This window comes from Coregonus clupeaformis, chromosome 30 (genome assembly GCF_020615455.1).
Source record: "Coregonus clupeaformis isolate EN_2021a chromosome 30, ASM2061545v1, whole genome shotgun sequence".
Taxonomy (NCBI): Eukaryota; Metazoa; Chordata; class Actinopteri; order Salmoniformes; family Salmonidae; genus Coregonus; species Coregonus clupeaformis.
Window position 1 is genome coordinate 20,187,556 of NC_059221.1, and position 25,106 is coordinate 20,212,661.

At 44.3% G+C, this 25,106-nt stretch overlaps 1 protein-coding gene across 1 annotated transcript in view; it reads left to right on the forward strand.

Moving 5' to 3' along the window:
- The window catches only part of LOC121545682 (nucleolar protein 4-like), a 32,503-nt gene extending 8,089 nt beyond the window's left edge, over positions 1–24,414 (forward strand). Inside the window, exons 2-11 of the mRNA XM_041856431.2 lie at positions 3,743–3,898; positions 7,387–7,498; positions 8,240–8,349; positions 14,196–14,337; positions 15,594–15,889; positions 16,024–16,209; positions 18,804–18,992; positions 19,185–19,304; positions 19,837–20,050; positions 20,281–24,414. Coding sequence (XP_041712365.1) covers positions 3,743–3,898; positions 7,387–7,498; positions 8,240–8,349; positions 14,196–14,337; positions 15,594–15,889; positions 16,024–16,209; positions 18,804–18,992; positions 19,185–19,304; positions 19,837–20,050; positions 20,281–20,504 — 1,749 coding nt within the window. The 3' untranslated portion in view covers positions 20,505–24,414. The remainder of the gene's footprint in view (positions 1–3,742; positions 3,899–7,386; positions 7,499–8,239; positions 8,350–14,195; positions 14,338–15,593; positions 15,890–16,023; positions 16,210–18,803; positions 18,993–19,184; positions 19,305–19,836; positions 20,051–20,280) is intronic.
- The last annotated feature ends 692 nt before the right edge of the window (positions 24,415–25,106 follow it).

Sequence of the window (25,106 nt, forward strand, 5' to 3'; positions counted from 1 at the left end):
CCTCCTCCATTGAGGATAAATTGCCTTTTCCATTTGAAATGTTTGCTGTGGTTTCCTCCCTTCCTCTCTCTACTGGCCTGTCTGTGTGCAGGACCGCTCCTCTCCTCCGCTCTCTCCTTTCCCCTCAGCGACTCTCTCTCTGCTAGTGTGTGTGACTGCCAGGGGGGTGGGGGCGGCTGGGCCGATTCAACCCCTCCAGTCTCCTAGCAACAGAGCTGTTTGGAGCGGGACAGGGAGAGAGAGAGATAGAGAGAGGAGGTGATGGGGGGGGGTGCTGTGTGCTGTGGCTCGGGAGAGCAGTCCTATGGGATTAGAAAGATGGAAAAAAGGAGAAAGGGGAAGAAGGAGAGAGCGAGAGGAAAAGGAAGAGAGACAGTTGGCGTTGAGTGTTGATAGGTTTATGTGGTGATGGTGATTAGGGCTGCTGACATGTCTCCCTCCTTCTGTAAAACACTGTGATGCTGATGAGACCACATATTTACCATTCAACAGCTGGTCTTCTCCAGCTACGCAACGTACACCTTGTGGACTATGCTGAATAAACAGATAGAGCATTTAAACACATAAACATGAGGGTGCGCACACACACACACACAGACAGACACACCAACACCCACACGCAAGCACACACACACACTCACACACACACTCACACACACACACACACACACACACACACACACACACACACACACACACACACACACACACACACACACACACACACACACACACACACACACACACACACACACACACACACAGTGTGTGCATTAATGGTTAAACTACCCCTTGAGTTGTGTATATGTCGCAAGTGAAGAGTTTATCTGTTTATTACATTTACATTTTAGTCATTTAGCAGACGCTCTTATCCAGAGCGACTTACAGTTAGTGAATTTTTTATTTTTTTTATTTTGTAATTTTTTTTATATACTGGCCCCCCGTGGGAATCAAACCCACAACCCTGGCGTTGCAAACACCATGTTCTATCAACTGAGCTACATCCCTGCCGGCCATTCCCTCCCCTACCCCGGACGACGCTGGGCCAATTGTGCGCCGCCCATGAGTCTCCCGGTCGCGGCCGGCTGCGACAGAGCCTGGATTCGAACCAGGATCTCTAGTGGCACAGTTAGCACTGGCAATCTGGCAATCTGCAACCCTTCTAATGCAGGGTTTCCCAATCTCGGTCATGGGCCACCAACTCATCATCAAGCTGTGCAGTGCTAGGGCAAAAACCAAAACCTCGGGCGCAGGACGGAGTTTGGAAAACGCTGTTCTAAGGGATGCTAAATCTTTTGGCAAAATGGATGGCTGGATTGAGTCTGGGTTGATTCCTGCCAAGGGTGATGGAGTCTTGTCTGCTGTACCACAGACGCATAGGAGGCAATAACAGCAATATAAATCTTGGTTAGTGAGATATACAGTATGTTGTAGTGTTAGAGGACAATGGCAGATCTAACACTGGTAGATGTCTGGGTAAGTGCAGTACAAGAGTGTCCCGGGTTGGATCCTATTTTGAGTATGCTGAAAATAATGGACCTGTTCACTATTTTTGTCCTGAATAATGATGATGTCATCAGGAAAATGATACCTTACAGGAGTGATGATGATTAGGATTGTTAGTATTATTATTTCATTATCATTAGGCTATTACATCAAGAACATGCTGACAGGGAGGGAGAGTGGCTACAGAGAGAAAGGAGACGGGCCGGATTAAAACAAACCCGCTCTGTGAGCTGGTTTTAGTTGCCATGGCAACGATCATTACCTTGCACTTGGGAGAGCAGGAGCAGGGAGAATGGGGAAGAAAGAACGAACGGGACAGAGGTATGGAGGGAGGTAGAGAAGGACACAGAGCGAAATAAATGTCAGGTAGCAGGAGCAGGATCAAAATGTCAGAGGAGAGAAAAATAATATATTGTATAATAAAAAGAGTGAGATTCCTCAGTGATGTCAGGCATAACTTTTTATCCTATTTGTTTATATATATATTTTTAGGGGGTAGATCAGCTTTAATATTGCAGATAGATTTTAACTTCCATCAATGTAATTGTCTGCATCACTTCCAATCCCCCGTATGTTTTTATTCCTGTACATAAACCTCAGTTCACATATTTGTTTACATAAAAGTCATTTATTGAGGAAGTGATACACCAGATGAAATAAAGACCACCACAAGAGGGGAAAAACAAAGTAATATAGAATAGAGACAAATGTAACAAGGAAAAGAAAGAACTTGAGGGAGAAAGAGAGAGAAGGCCCAGTGGTGACCCGGTGGAAGAAAGAAAGCCCATGTGGTAAGTAGGCTATTAAGCAACAAGGCCGTTGTAGCGATGTGAGTTCCAACCGAGTGTCACATGACCCTCTGCCCTGCACACCTGCCCAAGAGAGAGATTGTGGCCGTTTCTATGGTGACGGGGTCAGCGGCACTGGAAGCAGGGTGGCTGCTGGGGGTTGGCTGTAGGAGGAGCTGGTACAGTACAGGACTGGTGGTGTTATTTTTAAACAGTGACTGCAGGGATGAGGTGGTGCTGGTGGTGACATTAAATGAAGCCGCAGCTATCTCTCTCTCTCTCTCTCTCTCTCTCTCTCTCTCTCTCTCTCTCTCTCTCTCTCTCTGTCTCTCTCTCTGCAGTGGAGCAATCTCAGAGAGAGAGACTGACTCTGCAGGGATGAAGAAGCTCTGCTGAGGGGAAGCTAATCTGGCAGCTAATTCTCTAAACACAAGATGGATCGGGGCCCACCGCAGTACACTAGCCTCAGCCCCAGCCCCTGCAGTGCTCTGGCCAGTGGGTGTGTGATGATACCCAGAGCCAGAAGCAGCGGCCTGAGCCAGTGACATCTGTCAGGAAACACTCTGTTAGGCTAGCCCCAGACACAGACAGGCACCCAGCCTGTAGAGGAGGGAGCTACTTAGACAAAGACAGGCACCCAGCCTGTAGAGGAGGGAGATACTTAGACACAGACAGGCACCCAGCCTGTAGAGCAGGGAGATATTTAGACACAGACAGGCACCCAGCCTGTAGAGCAGGGAGATACTTAGACACAGACAGGCACCCAGCCTGTAGAGCAGGGAGATACTTAGACAAAGACAGGCACGCAGCCTGTAGAGCAGGGAGATACTTAGACACAGACAGGCACCCAGCCTGTAGAGCAGGGAGCTACTTAGACACAGACAGGCACCCAGCCTGTAGAGCAGGGAGATACTTAGACACAGACAGTAGCACTGGACATCTCAGTAGAGCTGACCCTGTGGTGATTTGTCCTGGACCCTGCCTGAGCTGCTCTATATTCTTCCCTCCTATGTGCTGATCCATATTGCTCTGCTGAATCATCATCACTGTTCTCAATGCTGGAATAAGAAAATCATCTTGTTAACATTCACACTACGAGCCCTGTATCAGCCAATAGCCTCAGGGGTTCAGATATTTTCAGATTTTCATGACTGTTATGTTTCAGTGATCAGAGAACTGAAACACACACACATGCGCATGCATGCACGCACGCACTTTGCACGCACTTTGCACACACACACACACACACACACACACACACACACACACACACACACACACACACACACACACACACACACACACACACACACACACACACACACACACACACACACACACACACACACACACACACACACACACACACACACACACACACACACACACACACACAGGCCTTAGTCTTCTCAGGCAGGGTACTGAATGTTTCCCTCTCTGTCTTCCAGTGTGCAGATGCAGGCTCGGCCCAGGACAGCTTGTCCCTGAAGAGGGTGGCAGTGGTGGAGGATTTCTTCGACATCATCTATGCCATGCATGTGGAGATGGGTGCCGAACCTGGTAGAGCACCTAAACACGCTGGCCAGAAGAAGACCTACAAAGCGGTAAGACTGGCACCTAGCCAACAGAAACAATCAATGACAGTTTTTTTTTATTGCTAACAAGCATTGTTCAATACTGCAGATACATGTGCAAAATTCTAAATACAGTTATCAAAACAACATGCAACTTGGCAATGCACATCCTACATGTCTCAAAAGCAAATCTTTCTACCAAATGAAAGCTAACGGTCTCTCACGACATGCACACTTTGTCATTCATAGTATCATGACCTACAAAACTCTAAAAACAACTACCACTTGAAAATGTGTCAATTTGTCTTTAATATCATATTTTTCTAGATTAACCAACAGTCATTTTTACAAAAGAAGAGTGGCAAACCTGTACTGTATAGAATGTCCTGCAAGATATGTAAAGAAATAAAGCAAAAAGGCTGCAATATGCTTCAATACAATTTACTGTATTTCTGCAAATTACTGTATTTTGCTTTTTGCAGAGTAATTCCAAAATACAAAAAAAATAAAAAATCCAGTACTGTTAAACAAACAAAAAGGGTATACACACTATGAATATGCATAGCATATTGTCCAAATGAAACAGATATATAACAATGCTAGTCAACCCTGTCTGCTGCATTGGGCCACAAGTTCTCATCCACATCACACTGTATGGCCTCTCGCACAATACACCTGGGAAATAATCTCTTTGCATGCCTGATCCATCCCTGGCAATCTTCTGCAGCAAATTCCAGGCATCCTGCATTCATTGCATCCAAGAGTGACATTTGATCATGTGGATGGTGGTCATAAACTTTCCACCTCCATAAGGAAAATAATTATTCTATGGGGTTGAGGAAGGGAGAGGAAAAGTGACACCATCCCGGGATGGGCTGCAAACCACTCTGTGACTGCATGGGAGTGGTGAAATGCCACATTGTCCCATGCAATCACCCAGGTTTCCATATTTATTCTGACTTGCCCTCTTTCTTCACCTGGCAAAAGCCTTCCATAGAGGTCATCCATGAATTAAATGAGGCGCTCTGTGTTGTATGGCCCAATTAGTGATTTATGTAACAGCAATCCTTCAGAGGATATTGCGGCACACATTGTGATGTTGGCACCCCTCTGGCCCGGGACATTCACTGTTGCTCTTTTCCCAATCACATTCCTTCCACGTCGGTGTATTTTGGCCATGTTAAAACCAGCTTCATCCACAAAGACGAACATGACACTCTAAAATATTGTAAATCCACAGGGCAACATAACAGTCATTCTATAACAGTAGTTTACATTACAGTATACTGTAACTGAAATCACTGCTGAGTGTGCAGTGCTCTGGTGGGTTTTGTTTACAGTAAAAACAGTACTGTATTACAGGATATAGACATCTTACCTGGACATATTGGTACCGGAGTTCCTTGACACGATCAGAGTTCCTCTCAAAGGGAACAGTGTACACCTACTTCATGCTGATATGATGCTTTGTCAAGACTCTAGCAATGGTTGTCGTGCTTACACTTTCAACATTTTGAAATGTATTATTGTCTGCCAACACTCTCTCTTGAATTTCTCTGAGTTTTATGGCATTGTTGCTAATGACATCAATTACAGCTTCCTGTTGAGCAGAGAAAATCCTACCTCTCCCCCGTCCATTTGGTAACCGTTGGGTCCTAAAACAGAAATACAATTACGATTTACTACTCTACAGTAATATTCAGTACAGTTAGATGCCCATGCAGAATGCATATCTTACCTGTTAGTTTGCTGGAAGGTTCTTATAATAGATGACACAGTTGAGCGTTGCAAATTTGGCTGCACTCTGAGACCAGCATCTCTCATTGATAGACCATGATTGACAACATGATCAATGATTGTAGCCCTAATCTCATCTGACACTACAACTCTGGGTCTTCCCCTCAGTCGTCTTCCACCACGGATCCGTAATCCTCTGCCTCTCCCGGCAACTCTTCCACCTCTGTAAGCCACTATACGATCCCTGGCTGGGTCCATGTTTATGTAAAATATATTCCAAAGATGTCCCCTTTTGTAGAGATGGTAATGACAGAAAAATGGAAAACACCTTGGTAGGTCTTCTGTTACGTAATGTAGAATGAAAATCAGCTATGAATAATTAAGAGTTATTATTATTATTTTATTTTTTATTTTATAATTTATATTTTGGTTTTACTGTAGCAATGTAAAAAATTGCAGTCTAATTCAATTTTTAGTCGATTTTGAACTTGAGTTTAACAGTTTTGATAAGGGTATCTTAACATTTGCAAAATGGTCTGTAGATACATAGAGTTTTGTTGGTAAATATGTAATTTGAAAGATGTTGTCATTGAATGCATTTTGTGTCAAAGCAATGACAAATGATCCACAGGTTGCCACATAGAGTGGTGTTGTGATAACTGTATTTAGAGTTTTGCGCATGTATCCGCAATATTGAACAATGCTTGTTAGCAATCGAAAAACAACTATAATCAATAGGCATCCTATAGTCTGTACTTAAGCATCTTCCAATTCTCTTAGAAACTGCCACATAAAATATACATTTTATAGACTGGCTATTTCTTATTCATAGCATCAGTAGTTACTAAGGCAACCATGCATCATCAACAGAAGACAAAAGTATAGTCCATAGATAAACCACATCATGCATTCATAGATTATATTGTTCTATGGTGCAACTGTATTCAACCCAGTCCTAGTGTATTCACCCAGTGTATTCAGGATCTAGTGAGGTCTGAGGTGCCAAGTCTGTGTCTGCAGCTGGGGGGTCTTTGTCTGTGTTGTGAGACAGTGTTTTGGGGAGCATGGCTGTTAAACCCCCTGGGGACCAGGGCCATTTCCCTCTCTCTCCTCTCGCCCCTGCCCTGTAGAGAGGTCCTGTCACATCTCATAGCACGTACCCTTTTGAGAAGGCACTGAGCGCCATTGGGGCATGGGTATAATATGGAGCTGTCACCTTGGCCTTCTGGGAAGTGCAGATTCCTCTGGTCGGCCTTTCCCTCTATGCTGCCCTTGGGGGAGGGGAGAGGGGGGTGAGCTGGGCATCCCTGCTGCCTCGCCATGGTCACGTGAAGGTCGCCTTGTTTAGCAGGGAAACGCCAGTGGGGGCAGAGAAGCAGAGATAAACAGAGAAGGGAGATAGAGCGTGAGAGAGAGAGAGGGGAATATATATGAGTCAGCTGAACCTGAGAGAGAGAGGAGGAGAAAAGGCCCCAGCTCCAGCATGGGATATCAAAGCAGAAATAAGTAGATGGTTGAGTCAAACAGTCAGGATATCAGCAGCAGACGTGTGTGAGAGAGAGAGAGAGAGAGAGAGAGAGAGAGAGAGAGAGAGAGAGAGAGAGAGAGAGAGAGAGAGTGAGAGAGAAGTTGTTGGAGCATTGAGAGAGGATTCCTTCCTCACCATGCCAACCCCAGATAACACAGCATTAACATAATCACTGATCCCAGGCTTTAATAACAGTTCATGCCTCCTCTCCTCCTGCCCTGACCTGTGTCCTCTGACCTTTCCCATGGCATAGATAGCGGAGACATATGCCTTCCTGCCCAGGGAGGCAGTGACACGCTTCCTAATGAACTGTGGAGAGTGTCAGAAGAGGATGCACATCAATCCCAGCACTGCAGAGTTCAAAGGTAACTAACTCCCAAGTCAGTCTACTGGCTCCTGTTTATTAATTGACTGTATATATTTATTCTGTTATTATAGCCTTGTTTGATAAGAAAGACTCCTTTCAATTTTATATCTATCTGAATAGCAATAATGGCTTCTAATGCATTAAAAGACGTTACTGTTATAACATATGTCACCTTCCTACTACCTTTGTCAAAATTATGAATTGCAATGCTACTGTAATGAATCATTTAATTGGGCTTCACACACTCAACGCAATGTCCAATCTGTCATTTAAATATATCGTTGTAGGTCTCTGTGAATGTTTCACCAGCCATTTTTAGGGGCAATTAAAGGTGGAGGCCATCAATAAGTCAAATGATGGAACAAAGACCCAAGAGGTTCCAATAGAAGGAGCATGGGGTCCCTCCAGTGGTCATGGTGGGGAAAACATCGACAGTCAGTTTAGGTTACAGCGTGGTTGTCATAATTGCCTTTTAATCAGAGATTGATTCTGATTAAGATCAGAGGAACCAGATCAGAAGAATGGACATTCCGGTCAAAGAAAATCAATAGACAGTGTAGGGGTGTTGCAGAGCCCAAAGGGTAAGTGGGAGTACTCAAAAAGCTCTAAATGCGTGTTTTTTTGGTTTGAGCCATGACTGTTTCATGGTACAGAAGACAACAGATCATAGCTTGCTTTACTTGATTATTTGTCTTGAAAATGATCTTACTGTATGTATGTATCTCTATTCTCTGTACAGAAAATGATCGACCAACCTCCTTGGTCCCGGACCTCATTGACTACAACATGCCCCTGACTGCCACCTACCTGAAACAGATGAAACTACAGTGCATGACTGCCAATGAGCGAGTAAGGCATACAGTGTGTGGGTGTGGGAGTGGAGAACGGCTCATAATAATGGCTGGAACGGAGCAAATGGAATGGCATCAAACACCTGGAAATCATGTGTTTTATGTATTTGATACCATTCCATCTATTCCGCTCCAGCCATTACCACGAGCCCGTCATCCCCAATTAAGATGCCACCAACCTCCTGTGGTGTGTGTGTGTGTGTGAGAGAGAGAGAGGGGGAGGGGGGGAGAAGAGGGGGGAAGAGATATAGAGAGATAGGGTGGTGTGGTGGTGGTGTAACATTTCCATAACCACACCTTTCTATTACTTTGCGAGTAGGATAGACACAGATAGGTTTATAATAATATAATAATATGCCATTTAGCAGACGCTTTTATCCAAAGCGACTTACAGTCATGCGTGCATACATTTCTTTGTGTATGGGTGGTCCCGGGGATCGAACCCACTACCTTTGGCGTTACCAGCGCCGTGCTCTACCAGCTGAGCTACAGAGGACCCTCTCAACTCGAGGACCCACTCAACTGCAGTGTATTGCAAAGAAAAGCCCAGATTGACTCAGTTTATCTTCTTTGTCTTTCTATTCAGCACAGGTCCTAGCTAGACCTACTAGAAATATAACATAAAGTGCCATAAAAAAAAGATGGAGGGGTGAGGACAAAGTTATAGTCAACAAACTAACTAAACAAAGCAAGGGAGGCAGCAGCAGATTTACCAATCAGAATCTAAAGACAAAGGATTTGATTATAAGACACTGTAGGCTACTGTATCGTGAGAGTGACATCAGAGGCAACGCTCTGCCTCATTCTCCTCCAACACTGGACTTCAACGCACACCCGCACAGTAGGATTTTAGTGAAATCACTGGACGGAGTTTTTGACTAAGACAGTCATTATACAATCCGTTGTTTTTTATTGAGGTGAACACCACGACCTTGTCTAGTTAAGCCCTTTTCACCGTGCTTAAACCCATGTTTCTTACGTGTATTTTACACACTTTTATTTACAATATTGACAACAATTTGACCCATCTTCTGTATTAACTAGAAGCGATATTATGCCTTTACGCACTGAACATACACTACATGACCAAAAGTATGTGGACACCTGCTCGTCAAACTTCTCATTCCAAAATCATGGGCATTAATATGGAGTTGGTCCCCACCCCTTGCTTCCATTCAGCCACAAGCGCATTATTGAGGTCGAGCACTGATGTTGGGCGATTAGGCCTGGCTTGCAGTCGGCGTTCCAATTCATCCAAAAGGTGTTCGATGGGATTGAGGTCAGGGCTCTGTGCAGGCCAATCAAGTTCTTCCACACTGATCTCGACAAACCCGACCTCAACCCAATTGAGATGGTTTGGGATGAGTCGGACGGCAGAGTGAAGGAAAAGCAGCCATCAAGTGCTCAGCATATGTGGGAACTCCTTCAAGACTGTTGGAAAAGCATTCCAGGTGAAGCTGGTTGAGAGAATGCCAAGAGTGTGCAAAGCTGTCATCAAGGCAAAGGGTGGCTATTTGAAGAATCTCAAATTTAAAATAAACACTACCGTTCAAAAGTTTGGGGTCACTTAGAAATGTCCTTGTTTTCCATGAAAACATACATGAAATGAGTTTGAATAGGAAATATAGCAAAATGAATAGGAAATGTAGTCATTGACAAGGTTAGAAATAATGATTTTTAATTGAAATAATAATTGTGTCCTTCAAACTTTGCTTTCGTCAAAGAATCCTCCATTTGCAGCAATTACAGCCTTGCAGACCTTTGGCATTCTAGTTGTCAATTTGTTGAGGTAATCTGAAGAGATTTCACCCCATGCTTCCTGAAGCACCCCCCACAAGTTGGATTGGCTTGATGGGCACTTCTTACGTACCATACGGTCAAGCTGCTCCCACAACAGCTCAATAGGGTTGAGATCCGGTGACTGTGCTGGCCACTCCATTATAGACAGAATACCAGCTGACTGCTTCTTCCCTAAATAGTTATTGCATAGTTTGGAGCTGTGCTTTGGGTCATTGTCCTGTTGTTGGAGGAAATTGGCTCCAATCAAGCGCCGTCCACAGGTTATGGCATAATAATAATATGCCATTTAGCAGACGCTTTTATCCAAAGCGACTTACAGTCGTGCGTGCATACATTTTTGTGTATGGGTGGTCCCAGGGATCGAACCCACTACCTTGGCGTTACAAGCGCCGTGCTCTACCAGCTGAGCTACAGAGGACCACGTTACAAAATGGAGTGATAGCTTTCCTTCTTCAAGATCCCTTTTACCCTGTACAAATCTCCCACTTTACCACCACCAAAGCACCCCCAGACCATCACATTGCCTCCACCATGCTTGACAGATGGCATCAAGCACTCCTCCAGCTTTTCATTTGGTCTGCGTCTCACAAATGTTCTTCTTTGTGATCCGAACACTTCAAACTTCGATTTGTCTGTCCATAACACTTTTTTTTCCCAATCTTCCTCTGTCCAGTGTCTGTGTTCATTTGCCCATCTTAATCTTTTCTTTTTATTAGCCAGTCTGAGATATGGATTTTTCTTTGCAACTCTGCCTAGAAGGTCAGCATCCCGGAGTCGCCTCTTCACTGTTGATGTTGAGACTGGTGTTTTGCGGATACTATTTAAAGAAGCTGCCAGTTGAGGACCTGTGAGGCGTCTGTTTCTCAAACTAGACACTGTATTTGTCCTCTTGCTCAGTTGTGCACTGGGGCCTCCCACTTTCTATTCTGGTTAGAGCCAGTTTGCACTGTTCTGTGAAGGGAGTAGTACACAGCGTTGTACGAGATCTTCAGTTTCTTGGCAATTTCTTGCATGGCTCAGAACAAGAATAGACTGACGAATTTCAGAAGAAAGTTATTTGTTTCTGGCCATTTTGATCCTTTAATCGAACTCACAATTGCTGATGCTCCAGATACTCAACTAGTCTCAAGAAGGCCAGTTTTATTGCTTCTTTAATCAGCACAACAGTTTTCAGTTGCGCTAACATAATTGCAAAAGGGTTTTCTAATGTGTACCTTTGTATATATAGTATATTTTAAAGATATTGCAGTGATACAGCTCACAGTCAGTTCTGTTTTGAATGAATCTCACCTTTGCGTGCCCAGATGAAATTGTGGCAGCAGGACATGGTAGCCTATGTCATCAATGATGTCACTTTTCACAGCTTTCAGGTCGGAGATTGTGCATGTAGTTTATTCATGCGTAAATGGCTAGATTAATGAATCGCGCCAGAGCATGTGTAAGAGAGAGAGAGAAAGAGAGAGAGAATAAAAAACAGAAAGAGTGGTGGAGAGTTCTTGTAGAGGGGCCTTCTAATGTGGTGGTCATGGTGTTCCAAACACTATTGGAAGTTTGGGAGGGTGGTTAACATAGAGCAGAATAGGGTAGTCTATTTAATTACATCCCATGTTTCTGCCGGCCGCTGCAGGTCTCCCTCATCTGTTATCACTCTCCAACTCACCCCTTTCTAGCTGTCTCTGCCTCTCTCCTCTTCTCTCTCTCCCTCTCTCAATTCAATTCAATTCAAGGGGCTTTATTGGCATGAAATTAACAATAAACAGTAAATATTACATTTTTACATTTTAGTCATTTAGCAGACACTCTTATCCAGAGCGACTTACAGTCAGTGAGTGCATACATTTTCATAATTGTAGAGTTACTACCCATGACTGTATTTGTTAGTGACAGAGACATGGTTGTTGAATTCGTTCATTACACTCACACAAGTTCCAAAACAATAAAGACATTTCAAATGTCATATTATGTATTTCTCCCCCTCTCTCAATCTATATATCTCTCTCCCTCTCTCTCCCCCTCTCTCAATCTATCTCTCTCCAATATCTCTCCTCACCTCTCTCTCTCTCCTCCCCTCTCTCTCTCCTCCCCTCTCCCTCTCTCCTCCCCTCTCCCCTCTCTATCTCTCTCCCCCTCTCTATCTCTCCTCCCCTCTCTATCTCTCCTCCCCTCTCTATCTCTCTCCCCTCTCTCTCTCCTCCCCTCTCTATCTCTCCTCCCCTCTCTCTCTCTTTATTACACCATGCATCACTTGGTACCTAATAGAGCCTTCAGTAAGTGCCTCAGTCCTCTACAGAACACTCAGAGGAGTGCGTTTTGTTTCTTCAGGAGGATATCAGTTTGTGCTTGTTTCTTACTGTACTGTTCTGTATTTGGGGCTCTGCCAACTGTGTTCTCATACATTCATGATATATGCACGGTATTAGCCAGTGTATTAATACATAAGCTAACCCCATCTGCAACACCCCTCGCCTGGCAAGAGCAGTAGATGTTATTTTGTCATGCACACTGTAAAACCAGATAAGTTTTGGCTACTCAAACATTTGGAGGAAACCGATTACCTAAAACAATTACGTTAAGAAACTTAAATAGCTGAAGTGAGCAGTACTACCTTCATATTTTTTTTGTAAGGTATACTTAAATTGAACGCCCCCCAGTAAGCCACGCCGCTTATAATTTCCCAGTGTGCCTTGCCTTTTCGATTGAATTGTAGAGTTACCACCCATGACTGTATTTGTTAGTGACAGAGACATGGTTGTTGAATTCGTTCAATTTCAGTCCTGTGTCTGTAGGTGAATATTATCATTATAATTGAACCATTACATATATTATAAGGCCTTATACAGTGGCCTGAAACTCATAGTTTACAGGCCATATCAGGCCTGCAAGTAGTGTTTGTCTTAACTCCACAAAGGTTCCCCCCCAAAAATCCAGTAATCTTCCAACCAGGATTTCTGGAAAACCTGGGAAATTGACCAGAATTTTGCAACCCTAACTGTAAATCACATTATGCTGGCTTGCAAAGTAATGTGTAATTCCTATTGGAATCCAGCCAGCGTTAGGCTATCCAACAGTTTGCATTTGTATTCACCCGCAACCTGCATTCATGATGACTGCCAGGGTTAATAACAGTGGAAGGAAACTACCTAAGCCATTTAAACTGGAACAACCATTTCATTAGCAGGTGCAAAAATTCAATGATTGGATTAGTTTAGAAAAAAAAGATGTATCTTTGTGTAGCATAACATTTAATCAATCAATCACTCAATATACATGGAAAAACACAGATATTAAAACCAAATTCAAAAAATCTACCTGCAGTAGAGCATGCTGGGAAAAAAGTTAATTTGTTATCATATCTTTAAAAAACGTAAGAACAACATTTTACATAACAATTACTTTTCATTGACTTTGAGTACAACTTACTAGAAGTATTTAAGTTAAAAATGCCTTGGAGTTTACAGTGCGTATAGGCCAGGCCTCCTTGTAGGTAGATTATTTACCAAAGTCAGGGCAGAACGGCAGATTTTTCCCCCTTGCCGGCTCAGAGATTAGAACCAGCAAACTTTCGGTTATTGGCCCAATACTCTTAACCGCTAGGCTACTCCTGTCTGTGTTCCGTTAGAGTGAACATGTTTGGGGTTTCTACTTTCCACAGTTAAAAATAGCAGCGCTTCAAGACACATTATTTAATAGGGAGATTTTCTCCCTCTTTCTTACCCTTCTGCTGTCAGAGTTCCACAGTGGTGTTGGCAGTGTCAGGAGAAAATGGCATTGCCTAAACTAGGATTGAGTGTGCTTTCCATTTCCATTTTTTGATAATTTACTGTTATTATGTGTGTTTAACACGTCCTGAATGCTAGCTTAAATGAAAAGTGGGAAAGGGGAAGCTTTTAGATCTAGCCTACATCCTCCTGAGTGAGAGTGATTTACTTCCTGCAGTCTACTGCTCTCTTCAGCAGCCGTTTTCCTAGACTTCTCCTCAGGGACGAAATCGTAGCTTGATAAGTGTCTCAATCTTCCTCTTTCTATGTCTCGCTCTCTCCTCAGGATGACAGTTCGGTGAGCAGTGAGGACATGGATATGGCTGAGCCCACGTGGGTCTCTGCTGAGCGTCCCCTTGTCCCTGAGCTCAGTCCCCCCAATGGAGAGAGTGTACACAGCCCACAGACCGCACTCAAAGAAGAGGACGGTAAGCTGATGGCCTTTTTGTGTTTGTGTATAGTATGTTCCTGCTTACACTCATTGGTTGAGTTGGAGTTGGTATGTACATTAAGCAGGTGTGGGGGGCATAAACTCATAGTATAGGATAGGGAGCAGCCTGTGCTGTTATTAATGTACTTATCCAACCAAATCCCCCTTCATGTGGAGTGTTTCACTACCCCAACCCAACCTTCATCCCTAATGCCTAAGGGCATCCACCCACCCCCACCTCCATCCATGACTACCTCATGAAGGGAAAGTGGACATCCACTATAGATAACTAGACACTATGGTTACCAGTTTGTACTGAATAGTGTATTTTTAAAAAGTCAGAGATTTTGCACTGGCTGGATTCTAAGTAGTCAACACAATAGAAAAAAGCCATATGAGGCCTCAAAGGCTCAGCACAACAATGGAAATCCCTGTGAGTGGGGCCTTTTAGATTTGAATGGTGGAAAGGGAGACTTTGATGCCCCCCCGCCTCAGGGAAAAGGCAATGGTTGGAGTGGTAGAAATCAGCTCTCTTTTTGGTTTAACAGCATACCCCCAACAGTGTTATTGTCACACATCAGTACTGCTCCCTCGTACTTCACATGCCAGCCTGTGAGGGTCTGTTTCCCCCCCTTCACCTCTTCCCCCATCACGTCCTTCCCCACCATCCCATCATGTTCTCCCCCTCCTCCCCTCCTCCCTTCCTCTCTCCTCATCTCCATCCTTCCATCCTTCCATTCTTCCACCCTTTGAAACCTCCATCATAACTCAAGCCTCCACTGCAAAAGCACCCCCTATTAGTTTGACAACTGACCCCAATACCCTCCTCTTCCTATACAAACACAACATATAGCACGTAAACCCCTCCCCCAACACATACACACACAAATAGAGTGAATGCTAAGGAGAGAAATTATTGAGCAAGCAAATACATGCACACATTTACTCCATTAAAAACAACAGCCACACAGTCATCCTCTCAACACACCAACCTAGCTTGGACCATTAGCAAAAACTATATTGGCAGGATTTGTCTGTTTGCATTTTCATTCAAAAATGCTGTAATGGTGAGATTTAAAAAAAATGAATGGTAATCTCTGGATTTGTTGAGACTAATTTGAGTGAAGCATAATCTAGTAAATCATTGTACCACCTTGCCTTGCTAGGAATAGGGGCAGTGGTGTTTCCATCGGTGGATTTTACATCAGTGTTTCCATATCTCCACTTTTCTCTCTCTCCTACTCTCTCTGACAGATGACGACTCCTCTGAGAGTGGCAGTGGCCACGGTCTACCAGCCCTGACCCCTCCAGAGGCGATGGTTGTGGGCGGTGTCCCTCCAGACGGATTGGCTCCGTACAGGGAGGTGACTGAGAACGGGGTGAGTGCTCCCCTGGACTTCAGCACCACCACCTCCTCCTCTTCCTCCTCAGAGGACCAGCAACCAGTCAATCTGACCGACAGACTGCTGCCTGTGGGGAGCCCTGTTGGGATGCCCTACCCAACTGACTCCACCAGGAAGTGCCCCGGGAAACCAGACTACGGCAACAAGGTAAGGATAGCAAGGGTATTTGAATAGGGCATTTTGATAGTGAACTTGAACATTCCTTTGTGTCCTCAACTGTTGCTTTAAGAATGGTGTGTGTGTGTGTCTGTGTGTGTGTGCGTGTGCGTGTTTGTATTTAGTCTCCTCAGTACAGCTCCGGAAGCTATGACTCAGTGAAGACTGAACTGAGCATGAGCGCTGAGGACTTGACCTCTGGGCGTGCTCAGATCATTGATGATGATGATGACGATCACGACGACCATGATGACAGTGACAAGATCACTGATGCAGAGGGAATGGACCCAGAGAGGCTGAAAGCCTTCAATGTAAGGGTCCCATCTCAACTGTCACTTCTAAATATAGACTTCAAGGGTTATATTACTTAGCAATTGGCCTTTATGCAACGCAGTTAGTCTTTATGCAACGCAGTTGGTTTTTATGCATGTAATGTTCGATGTGTAAAGGATCGGACCAAGGTGCAGCGTGGTATGCGTACATAGTCATTTATTTTAATAAACACCGACAAAATAACAAAATCCAACAGAACATGAAGTTCAAGAGGCTAAACATCAAACAAGCCAAACAGAAGCAAGATCCCACAACTAAGGTAGGCAACATGGCTGCCTAAGTATGATCCCCAATCAGAGACAACGACAGACAGCTGCCTCTGATTGGGAACCACACCCGGCCAACATAGAAATATATAAATTAGATTTCACACCCTGACCAACCCAACTAGAGATCTCAATGTCAGGGCGTGACAGTACCCCCCCCCTGGACTGGGTACCGGTGAAGCGGACTGCCCCGTCTCTGGTAGGGAGCAGATAACCGGAGCTGGACTAGGCACCGGTGGAGCGGACTGCTCTGGCACTGGAGTGAAGCAGCTGACCGGAGCTGGACTGGGCACCGGTGGAGCGGACTGCTCTGGCACTGGAGTGGAGCAGCTGACCGGAGCTGGACTCTCTGGACTGCAGACCGTCGCTGGAGGCTCTGGACTGCAGACCGTCGCAGGATGCTCCAGGCCATGGACCATCACAGGTGGCTTCGTGCCATGGATCATCACTGGAGGCTTCGTGCCATGGATCATCACTGGAGGCTTCGTGACATGGATCATCACTGGAGGCTTCGGGCCATGGATCATCACTGGAGGCTTCGTGCCATGGATCATCACTGGAGGCTTTGTGCCATGGATCATCACTGGAGGCTTCGTGCCATGGATCATCACTGGAGGCTTCGTGCCATGGATCATCATTGGAGGCTTCGTGCCAGTGTGGGGCGCTGGCACAGGACGCACTGGGCTGTGGACATGCACCACTGGTTTGGTGCGAGGAGCAGGCACGGGCTGTACCGGGTTGGGGACACGCACCACTGGTCTGGTGCGAGGAGCGGGCACAGGCCCTACCGGGCTGGAGACACGCACCACTGGTTTGGTGCGAGGAGCTTGTACGGGGCGCACCGGGCTGGAGACACGCACCACTGGTTTGGTGCGAGGAGCAGGCACGAGCCGTACCGGTCTGTGAAGGCACACTGGCGGCACAGTGCGTAAAGCCGGCGCATAGCCCGGTGCCTGCACGGTCACACGCTCCTCAAAGCGAGTACGTGGAGTTGGCTCTGCTAAACCTGGCTCCGCCAGCCTCTGCTCTAAGGACCGAGCTCTCTGCTGCTGGAGGGTTAACTCCTCTCTCAGCTCCTCCTGTTGCCTGGCCAGCTCCTCTCTCCGTGCATCCACTGACATTTCTCCCTGTGGGCCTCCTGCAGCGCCTCCTTCTGAAGGGAGAGCTCCTGCTCCCTCTTAACTAACAGCTCCCGTAAGGCGGTGGTCTCCTCTCTCAGAGTACTGAGCTGCAGGTCTTGGAGGGCATCTATCATAGCGGCTTCTTCTATAGCTATCTCCCTCTCCACAATCAGTCCTTCCAGGGCCTCCTGCTGCTCCGCCAACCACCACGTGTGCCCCCCCAAAAATGTTTCTTGGGGCTGCCTCTCGGGCTTCCTTCGTGATTGGGACCTTTTGAGTCGCAGTTTTTTTTTTTTTTTTTGCCTGGGCCTCTTCCTTCGCCCAGGGTCCCTTACCGGCCAATATCTCCTCCCATGTCCAGAATGTTTTCCGCACCTGTGTCCAGCATGTCTGCTCCTCTTGGCCACGCTGCTTGGTCCGTTGATAGTGCGATCTTCTGTCACGTTCGTTGTGTAAAGGACCGGACCAAGGTGCAGCGTGGTATGCGTACATAGTCGTTTATTTTAATAAACACCGACAAAATAACAAAATCCAACAGAACGTGAAGTTCAAGAGGCTAAATATCAAACAAGCCAAACAGAAGCAAGATCCCACAACTAAGGTAGGCAACATGGCTGCCTAAGTATGATCCCCAATCAGAGACAACGACGACAGCTGCCTCTGATTGGGAACCACACCCGGCCAACATAGAAATATATAAATTAGATTTCACACCCTGACCAACCCAACTAGAGATCTCAATGTCAGGGCGTGACAATGCAACCCAAATATCAACAAAGAAGTCATGTTTGCTCGTTTTCAAAATAATATGAATGTCAGAGTTAAAATGTAAAATGGCATGCTTCAACCTTGGAGAAGACCATTATCCTGTTCATTTTAATATGTCTATGGTATTCACTATATCTTCTCTCCTCTCTCCCCCCTCTTCATCCCCTCTCTCTTTCTTTGCACCCTATTTCATGCTCCACCGCCCTGACTACTCTCCCTTTCTGCTTTGGCTCTTTTTTTCCCTGTTAACACCTCCCCCTCCTACTTCCCCCTACTCTACACCCCCATCCTCTCTCTACCCTCTACACCCCCCATCCTCTCTTGTCTCCCTTCTAAACCCCCTCTTCCCCCTCTCCTCCCCTCTACACCCCAACCTCCTCGCTCTCCTCCCTTCCCCCTGTATCTCTACCTTCTCAGATGTTTGTTCGTCTGTTTGTGGATGAGAACCTGGACCGCATGGTGCCTATCTCCAAGCAGCCCAAGGAGAAAATCCAGGCCATCATTGAGTCATGCAGCCGACAGTTCCCTGAGTTCCAGGAGCGCTCACGCAAGCGCATCCGCACCTACCTCAAGTCCTGCCGCCGTTTGAAGAAGGTTGGTTTTGAGGTAGGCACTGTTCCCCTCCGTATCCTGATTGTTTTTAGAGACTAGGACGGCCAGGATTTGTAGAAAGCTATGCTTTTTTATCTGCCAATGTACATGTTTCATGAACATGCATAAATATTCACAAAATTCACTCGCGCATGAATGTTATAATGTACACCTTTAACACTGTCTCTGTTTTGTCTGTGCTGTCAGACACGACCCACACCCCCCCACCTCACCTCTGCCATGGCAGAGAACATTCTTGCTGCTGCTTGTGAAAGTGAGACACGCAACGCTGCCAAGAGGATGCGACTAGATGTCTATCAAGACCCTGTGAGTGTGTGTGTGTTCACAGCAAGTGTGTATTTGTTCATGAATGTTATTTTAGAGTGTGTTCATTTGTGTGTTTGTTTATCCATGACAGTAGATAAAGAGCATGTTCTTCTGGAATATTTACAGAAAAGTTGGTAACATCACTAGCAGTATGTACAGTACAGATGTTCTATCTTAATTTGACCAGTTTCTCACAGCAGCAATATAATCCTGCAGCAACAGGAAATGTGAATTATTATGTGGATTATTAATGGATATTTTTGTAGGGGTTGATATTTTTTTGTTGTTAGAATGCATAAAGGCTGACATTTTAAAGTGGACATTACAAACTTTAGAAGCCTTTTTAAACGTTGAATACACTACAATTAGCTAATTCTCTGTGCGACAACAGAGTGATCAAATTAAGATAACATCTGTAAGTAGCTACAGTATATGAATATACTGTATATCTTGCTAATACTTTACATGTTCTTATTACTATGTTGTTCTTCATGTAAGTACAGTGTCATAACTATTGTAACTACTCCTCTAGGAGGAACCTGCTACTGTTGATAAGAACGGCTCCAGGGACCCAGTCTCAGGGGTCCCCTCAGGCTTCTCCCTGGCTGCCTCAGCCTACTCCCAGTCCCAGATCCAGGACCCAGTCTACACCAACGGCACCAACGGAGGCCTCAACTACAGCTTCCACAGTTACGGGGCAATCAGCAACAACCTGCCGACCACCGGTGCCACCACACAGACCAATGGTAATTACCTTTTACACAATTCCTATATTCCTAGACCTAGAGTCAATGGGAATGTGTTTGTCCATGTGTGTTTGTATGTGCCTGTATCTATATTAGTGTGATTAATGATTGCCTGAATTGCATATCAATAATGTTACATTTTCTATAGGCCCTCTGTATATCAATAACCTTGTGCTTTCTTTACTGTATGGGGAATCACACTTACAGTACACTATAATTTCTCTCTCCAGGTCCCACTGATCTCAGTATGAAGTCTGTGGCTCCCACCTCCTCCTCTTCCTCCAGTTCTAACAGTCACGGTGGCCAGGGTGGAGGCGGGGGAGGAGCCTCGGCTCAGCTCAGCCCCCCTGAGGTCACAGCGGTGCGGCAGCTCATCGCCGGGTATCGAGAGTCTGCCGCCTTCCTGCTCCGCTCTGCAGATGAGCTGGAAAACCTAATCCTGCAGCAGAACTGAAACAGAACCAGACCGGGCCGAACCGTGCCGTGCCAAAACCCGTCTCCCCAGGCTGTCCTTCTGTACTACCCCCCTCAGTCACACACAGTCACACATATAGACACTCAACTGAATAAAGAGTCAAAGTAAAGAATAAGAGTGAAATTGTATTGCACAATTGGGCCAGATACAGTAGATGGTAGATATCTGGAACACATTCACAGTTAATATATCACAGGAGCAGAAACAATTAACAGAAAAATACAATCCATAATTTCACACTGATCTTATTGCCCAGTTAGCTTTTGCCATTCCCATAACAAACCTACACCCTACCCACTTCATCCATTCCCCCAGAAACACCCTGAAGTCAACTACTTCAATGGATGTTATTTTCTCAACTCTGAGGAGGTATTTGTCAAACATGAATTGCTGCTTCAGATTAGACCTTCTGTAACTGATCTGTTCATCTCAACAGTAGTTTTTAAAGTTTGAAGATTTAGGTATGCAAACAGGGATGTTAAATCTGTAGGGTAAAGTACTGTAATGTTTCCAAACCTATAGGCTTTGAATCATAGTCAAAAGGTTACTGCTTCTGGGAAAAGTGTGGAACAAGGTGCAATATGGAAGATAATCAGTAAATGTGCATGTATGGATATGCCATTTGGCAAGTCAAGCCAATGTCCACATAGTCATGATGGCTCAAGGCTTTTTGTGAGACTTTGTGCAAAAGGAGGTCTTCTTATTGTACCTCTACCTCCTCCTCATGCTTTCAGTCTCAGTGTGATGAGCTAACCTGAAAAACAAACATCCCATACTTTGTGATGCTCCACTGGGAGCAGAAACGTTAGTTGTCAATCAGGAATGCTGTGTAAATGGAAGGGGAAGAAAGAAATAATATCCCATGGCAGAACTGTAGCTTCATTGTTGTTTGTTTTGAACGTTGCTCTTCTTTATCTTTAACATCATAACTGAAGCCTTTCATTGAATGGCACCAATCAGACAAATGTGAATAGGACAGAGGACCTGACAGAATGATATGAAACTTAAGAATATATCATAGTCCAATTGCAAGAGTTTTGTAAGAGTTTGTGTTGGTGTAAGTCAGTCAGATATGAACAGCACATGGTTGCACATGAACTTTGTCTCATGAACGTCACATGGTCGTCTCATGGAATTATATGAGGAATGCATTGCGCTCCTTGTAACGGCTGTTGGCATGCTATAGAAAAAGATTTCCCTCCAAATCCCACCATATCCTCTCCACCTCAACTCCTCTTTCTTACCCGTCTTTGCATTTCTCATCAACAGAAATTGCGATATCAAACACAAAAAAAGAAGCAAAAGACAATCTTGAAAATGTGTGATCGCGTCACAGTTTACTCTCACAATTTCTTGCTATGGTGTGTGTGCTGTATGTGAGGGGCAGCACAGAGTACCGTAGCCATAAGCAGAGCACATCCTTTCTCTGAACAGATACACAGACAGGCCAGTCAGTGGAGCACTCAGCACTAAGAAATGTGTTGCAAGAATTCTATTTATCTACTTTTGTTATTGTTGTTGACCGTTGGCATTATTGTATGTTGTTTTTGATTTCTATTTGTTGTGTGAAGTGATGTGGAGTGGCCCTTTTGTACAAGACATTGTAGACAAGTTTGCTCTGTAACCTTAACATTCGAAACAAAGAAAAACTATTATTTTACGCAGTCAACCTGGTCAGCACCTTATAGATTTGTCAGATAATTCATATCAGAGAGGAATATATTTCAGTGTCATTTATCATAAACGATTGATGTCAGCAGCACATATATTTACTGAACTACTGGGATGCTCATTCCAAGAACCGGTCAGTCTATGTTTAAAATGACATGCACAAAATAATCTGTAATTTATTAATGGTCACCATCCATGACATAATTGGACTGCTTTATTATATTTCAAATGTATAATCTATTGCAAGTTTGGAAGCACTTTACAGCTCAGGATAAAATAACATGGGACATATTTGTAACCGGACGTTGTTACAGAACATCATACTTGATTCACAAATTCAATTTACACATTTAAGCTAAACGTGCTTGACAATGGGATGGTGATGGTGGTGTATGTGATGAGAGCTGAAATGAGTGTGTGTTTTGCGTTTCACTTGTCTGTATCGATTTAAATGTAGATATTTTTGTCCACTCAACTGATAATCGTATGCGGGGCACAACTTTCACTGGAGATGGGGGTGACATGTCCCTCCTACATTCTAAAATTGAATTTTTGTCCCCCGCAGTTTTATCATTGGAATGTGATACAAAACAATGCAACGGTGGGCTTTAGGACCATGCGGACGCCTCCGAGCGGTCGGGTAGGCTGTTTGGAGTGTTTATCCGAATGAATAAAACATGCACAATACTGGGTTATAAAGTTTATGGCAAGGCTCAAGCAAGACTCAGCCAATCTCATTGTCTTGAAAACTTAATTACTTAAATCTGAATTTTTACTAGCAACACAAGTACAGTGCTGCATTAAAATCTCATTCTATTTTGCACACATCAGACTTCCGGATTTGTATTTTAGCTAAACTAGTCAGGCTTTACAAATGGTTATTTTGAAAAATCATGGGGGCTCAGGCGTCTACGCATTTGAACGCAGTTAAAACGTTAATTTGGATAGACTACTTTGGATAGACTTTATCAATCAACTTGATAGCTACCTGGGGCTCTGTCCCGGTATTCTTAGATGTCTTCTGTGTCTCCTCCCCTTGACCCTTGTCTACTTTTGGCCAGCCATCAGGAAACTACTATCTACACTTCATTATGTTACTGATGCCAGGTTGATCTTAATTCTATTCATTCACAATTAAATAATGCATCACTTTGCTTTGTGTGTTCAAAAAAATGAAGAGATAACGTTCTCTTCTTAATTTGTCTTAAGACTACGAGCTACATTTTATGTGTGCTGCAGCTACTGTGACCAATGAGAGAACCATTTGTAGACACATTTTAGTGGCCAGTGGGATTTCTCTTTGCATAGGCAGGACAATGTAATGTATAGATGTTTGATTAAAAACGTAGCGTAAAAGCCCAAGTAGCTTGTGCATTGCTGATGTGGTCAGATGTTTGTATAACTGTTCAAAGGGTTGTAAAAGAAACATTTAAAATCTAAATACTTTTTCTGTGGGGTACAGCACTGTTCCAGAAAAATCTACGCGGCTTCAACCCTTGCCTGTTTTAACTTATCAGTTGGTGGTGCTCTGTAAAACGTATATTGTTCTTGATATTACTTTATTTGTTACTTCTCCTGCGTTGGCCAGAGACTGCAGTTCGGTGCGGGGGTGTAATTTACTGTATACCAATGTGACGCTTTGTATTTTTTCCTTCTGGTTTTTTGGACTCAGTGAAAGTGTGATGTTTACATGTACAGATTTTTCAAAATACTTTTACTTTTCGTCCATGTTATTTTCTCACCCTACCCCACCTGCTACAGTTTATATTTACTCAGACATTTCTTTAGTGCATTGCATCAAATGCAGACAGATGCTTACTGCTTTGAAAGGTTGTCAGGTCAGATGACATTCACATGGCCAAAGTGAGGATAGACTAAGACAACCAGGTTGGAGTGGTCTCTGGTAATGGCTGATAGCCCTATAGGGATTCTGGAGTGAGAGGGAGTGTCACGCCAGTTCAAAGTGCACCATGAATAGCCTTTGTCTGAGATTTATCAGTAGCATAATGATACACGGATCCCCACTAAAGGATTGCAGAAAACCCACACGTTTTCCCCCTTCTGAATAGCCCTCTTTAACATGCTGATAGCAGCTCATGGCGGCTGGTGCCGAATGGATTCATTAGCATTTAACTCAATTACTGAGAAACATTTACATTTGATATTTTAGTTATTTAGCAAACGCGCTTATCCAGAGGGACTTCCAGTTACTGAGTGCATAAATTTTTTTCGTACTGTCCCCCCGTGGGGATCGAACCCACAACCCCGGCGTTGCAAACGCCATGCTCTACCAACTGAGCTACACGGGACCATTTAATAATAGAACATGTGTACAGTAGTTGAAACATAGTGGCAGCCAATCATTTTATGATGATTCTATTATGATCACATTCCCTGGTTGTTATAAGGTACACTTTGACCTCTCGTAACAGCTCCTCAGTGATGTGATGTAAAAGCCATTCCCCTCTCCTGGTCCTCAAGGGGGAACACAGGAACCTCAGGAAACACTGAATCTCTGAGTTAATTTTTTATCCATTATGATCTTTACTGATGACAGTAAAGTATCTCTACCTATTACCATTACATTTATATAAAATGTGTATCATTGTTTTGTACATTTATCATTGTGATCTAAAAGTGGAGCTTTTTCCAGTACCTGTGACTGAATATGTAGAATTTTTTTGAAAAGTGTTTATAGGTATAAATATTTATTGATATATGTGAAGCGACTAAAAAGACAAAAGAAAAGGCAGAAAATTGTAGTTTGTTTGTTTCATGCAAAGCCGCCCAGACGGGATATTCTCTGCCTCTTACATATCACTATTGATGAGGGACTTGTGTTTGTTTTGAAATAGCGCTTTTTTCAGTGTAACGTCAACGCTACGGTAAAAAATGTTGGTTACCAACAGC